The following is a 4,349-nucleotide window of genomic DNA, read 5'->3' as shown; positions in this document are numbered from 1 at the left end:
ATAATACAATATAATTACAATATTAATATAAACACACTCAAGTTACTACTCAATCCCATCATAAACCACCCCTGGCATTAGGAATTAACAATTTTAAAAATTGTTAAAAACAAATATTTGGGATATAATACCACCTCAAATTTAGTTATAATATTTAAGTTCATCGGAAATTGCTTGTCTCATTGTAAATATTTTTTTGTATAATTAAAACCAAATAAACAACATACCATGTTTTTTAGCAATCTGTATTAGCTACTAGTTTTTACTCGCGTTAATATAGTAAATACGTGTCACAGGTCATCGACGACCATATAAAACTAATTTGTATTTTTGTTTTATAAAAGGTACCCTATGTCCTTTTCTGCACCTCTAACAATGTGTGTAAAAAAATTCATTATGATCGGTTGACTAGTTAAGGCTTGAAAGGGTAATAAACAAACAAATTCGCAATTATAATATTATTTAGAAATAGGATTCTTGATAAAATATTTGGACGTTCTCGTCAAATTTTTACTATACAGTTTGTTTTCGAAAACTTTTTTTATTCAATATTTTTTTATTGTTACCTGGGTATCTTTTGTTTTTGAGGAAAATGACTAAGTACATCCACCTCATGTCCTCTTGCAGCGAGTGCTTTGAAAAGCGGCTCAAACATTATAAAGTGGCTTCTTCCATTATAGGGTAATAAACCTAATATCCTATAGCTTAGCACCGTCGCAATGCCGCTTAGTATCGCAAAAAACACTGGTACAATCCTCATCTTGAATATTACAAAAACACTTTCGAGTTTGTGATTCAACTACTTCTGTTACTATACTGAACGACCACCTATTGTTGATTGATTGCGAAAGACAAAAGAAACTACAGTGTGAGCGAACGCGCGGACTTCTACATACAATTAAATTATTTTAGAATGAATTACAATAAAATTTTCGCGTTTCGATAACATGACCTGTACGCATTTATTTACAAATGAGATAAATGAATATTTTATTGCGATAGAATAATTAAAAAACCAATTTACAAGGTTTCGTAGTACGCAGCGCGGCGCACTCAAAAGTAAATAACCAGTAACCACTTTAAGACGTCGCGTCGCGGTAAACGAAATAAATTCGCAAAATTTTTAAAACGTAGTGGGAGAATTTGTTTAATATACATGTTGGAGCGAGACAAATAAAACATCGATGCTTACGATCTGAGATAACGCTGCCAATTGATTCATTTTTGTATAACTATTGAGTTAATTTTTAAAATGTTTACTTATTAATTAATTATTTGGTCTCTAAAATCTGTATTATCAACGTAATAAAAGTTTTTGGCAGTGAATGGCGACTTTAAAAAATATACTGTGTCAATATAAATTGTTCTTTAATGCTACGATCTGAATGTAAATGATTGGTACATTCGCGAAGAATTCGTGTACTTAAATAATATTATCAATGTAAAAAAAATATATTACCTATATAAAATAGGAAAATCATTATTCTTGAGAATCAGCAAAAATAATAAACCATATCAGAGCTCATGTTACTCTTTTTATTCAATAATTAAATTATTTGACAACAAAATTAATGTACATATCTGCTCATGTATGCACATTTTATTTCAATCCTTGTTTACATCAAACGTGAGAAATACTATACCTTTCATTTTTAAAACCTTTGTAGTTTTTGGACAAAAACCTAAACATGAATGTAGAAATGAAAATGTGTTAAAACAGAACTTTGTTAAGGAAGTTCGTGTAATGCAGAATCGAAAGCAGTTGATGAAGATCATTTTAACAATAAATAATTTACCCTAGTTTGTTTAATTTTAAAATTGTTTTCTTAAGCATACAATTTTACTATTTTTATTTAGTAAAATCAGGTATATATTTTACTTTGGATAAATGACTTTTTGTACTTCTCTTATTTAAATAATACCAACAACATGGAACAATTCATATTGGACCAATTGCAAGTAAGTATTTGAAAATTCTGTCATTTCTTAGGTAGATAGATAATGTTGTTAGCGGCATAGACATTAGGTACCTACCAGGTAATACGTCTTTGCTTTTAATATATATCCTTAAGAATCATTACGATATAATACAAAACGTATTAATAATAAGCATTAATTAATACAAGACAAGAAAGTATCATATATGAGGTCTCGACTGTTTCAGNTTTTACTATTTTTATTTAGTAAAATCAGGTATATATTTTACTTTGGATAAATGACTTTTTGTACTTCTCTTATTTAAATAATACCAACAACATGGAACAATTCATATTGGACCAATTGCAAGTAAGTATTTGAAAATTCTGTCATTTCTTAGGTAGATAGATAATGTTGTTAGCGGCATAGACATTAGCGGAATATTATTTTGTCTATGATTTTATCTATGGTGCAGGAAGGTAAAGTAAGAAGTTATACATTATCTATGTGTTACACATGCGTTACAGCATAGATAATAGCGTTACACTAATGGGCAATTAATGGGTTACTTTTGCTTGGATTCGAACCACACAGAAAATGGACTGGGGCGAAGATTCCAATTTACTTGTAATTTTTGCTATAATTTTGTTAATACATTTTTTTTATTAATTTTTTTAAGGGGTTTTCAAGGAAAAAACGTTCTGCCAATAAAAATAATGACAAGGAAAATTTAACAAGCAAACAGCAAGATGGTTCACCAGAAATTAATTTAAATAGTAAAAGAGGTGGTTGGGCAGAGGAAGGAATAAAACTTAAGTACTTCTAACATACCTACTTTGTTGCAGTAAATCTGTAGTGTTTAAATTATTACTCTTTTTCAGAAATAAGTCTAAAACTAATTTTATTGATCAGTAAGTAATGGAATGTTGTGGTTATAATGGTCAAATAATACATTATTTATTTTAGAGATCGATTTAAAACTTATAAAATTGATGATTCTGATGATGACATTCCTGTAATTCCAGATATAGAAGAATTGCAAGATGAACCTATGGAAAATAAGAGTTTGAAGTCACACTTGTAAGTTGCTATTTACTTATAATAATAAAGATCCATGTAATACGTTTAGCTAAATCATAATTTTAATTACATTAGACTAGCTGTAAATACTTCTACATATCAAGAGTTGGATTTTGAATTGTCTACTGAGGGTAATAGTCCACTGTCACAAGCTAAACTGAAAACAAAAAATGGAGACATATCATTGAATTTTCTGGCAAAACATTTACATCTTGAAAAGGATATTAAAGAGGCAGATATTTCATGGAGTATGGACTCATTATGGAGTGATATATGTAAATTTGATGGCATTAAATAAAAATGTGCACAATTCACAAAAATTTCATTTCAATCAAATAAAGGGTGTAAAAATGCATGCACTATAAAGAAACAATAACAAGCATTCATTGATGGGTTGTTTGTAATGATGAATAATGAAAATGATTAATTTTTATTACTGTAGGGGAAAACCAAGAGATACTAATTTACTTTTCTTCAAAATTTAAATACAAGACAAATTAAAGTTCCATACTTTTGAGTGTAATGAGTTTTTCTTATTATATTTATTTTTTTTTGTTCAATTATTTTTACTGGTCTAATTTATAAAAAGAAGCGTTTTGAATAAGTATGTTATTATATTTTCTATTATTTTAAATATTCGTTTATGAGATTTCCCGGATCAGCAGGTAAATCCGTTTTGTATACGTAATTGAACCAACCTAAGCTTTACGTTAGAGCAACAGCCAACAATCGGCGGCTCGCGGAAGGTCAAAAACTGATCCGACAAAAATTTTTTGAAATTATAAACTATAGAAGGGTAGATATAGAGGGACAAAAAATTAGTATGCAGTAGTTAGCAGTATTAGCATCTAGCAAGGAAGAGTTAGAGATAGCTTTAAATAAAATGAAAGCGGTAATGACAAAATAGCATTGTATAAATAAAAAAAGTAAAACAAAAATACTGGTAAGCAAGGGAAGTAGGGAAAGATCGAATATAAAAATGGAAGTCGAATGATTAGAAGAAGTGTCTGATTTTAGGTATCTAGGAAGGAGTAGTAGGGATATAAAGCAGAGGATAGCGCAGGATCGAGTCGCTTTCAATAAAAAGAAGTCACTTCTATGCTTTAATTATGCGGTTAATTTAAAAAATTGAAAACGATTGTTGTACTTAGATTAGATTACCGTTCGCAAATAGTTAAGGATGTGGGATGTTCTAGTTTTAGGGAAATGCGAAGATTAACTTAAGATATAGGAAGGAATGAAGGTGCATGTCAAACCAGTCTTAGAACTGTCGAGCGTGATGATGATAAACCATTCAAATAAATTTTTTAAAAGATATTTTACAATAAAAAAACTAAAGTGAAAATATTTTG

The 4,349-nt window shown here is 29.1% G+C and overlaps 2 protein-coding genes across 2 annotated transcripts in view; one reads left to right on the top strand and one right to left on the bottom strand.

Moving 5' to 3' along the window:
- The window catches only part of LOC108733256 (UDP-glucuronosyltransferase 2A3), a 12,817-nt gene extending 11,641 nt beyond the window's left edge, over nucleotides 1-1,176 (bottom strand). Inside the window, exon 1 of the mRNA XM_018464349.1 lies at nucleotides 567-1,176. Within this exon, the coding sequence (XP_018319851.1) occupies nucleotides 567-760 (194 nt within the window). The 5' untranslated portion in view covers nucleotides 761-1,176. The remainder of the gene's footprint in view (nucleotides 1-566) is intronic.
- A 1,201-nt stretch (nucleotides 1,177-2,377) lies between these two features.
- On the top strand, nucleotides 2,378-3,326 carry LOC108733259 (intraflagellar transport protein 43 homolog). The gene is made up of 5 exons (XM_018464352.2): nucleotides 2,378-2,544; nucleotides 2,597-2,733; nucleotides 2,799-2,828; nucleotides 2,884-2,997; nucleotides 3,073-3,326. The coding sequence occupies exons 1-5, from the start codon at nucleotides 2,515-2,517 to the stop codon at nucleotides 3,293-3,295; spliced, it is 534 nt and encodes a 177-aa protein (XP_018319854.1). The 5' UTR covers nucleotides 2,378-2,514; the 3' UTR covers nucleotides 3,296-3,326.
- The last annotated feature ends 1,023 nt before the right edge of the window (nucleotides 3,327-4,349 follow it).

This window comes from Agrilus planipennis, unplaced genomic scaffold (genome assembly GCF_000699045.2).
Source record: "Agrilus planipennis isolate EAB-ADULT unplaced genomic scaffold, Apla_2.0 scaffold76, whole genome shotgun sequence".
NCBI classification, from domain to species: domain Eukaryota; kingdom Metazoa; phylum Arthropoda; class Insecta; order Coleoptera; family Buprestidae; genus Agrilus; species Agrilus planipennis.
The sequence above is the reverse complement of the archived record's forward strand: the minus strand, read 5'-3'. Positions and strand labels throughout refer to the sequence as shown.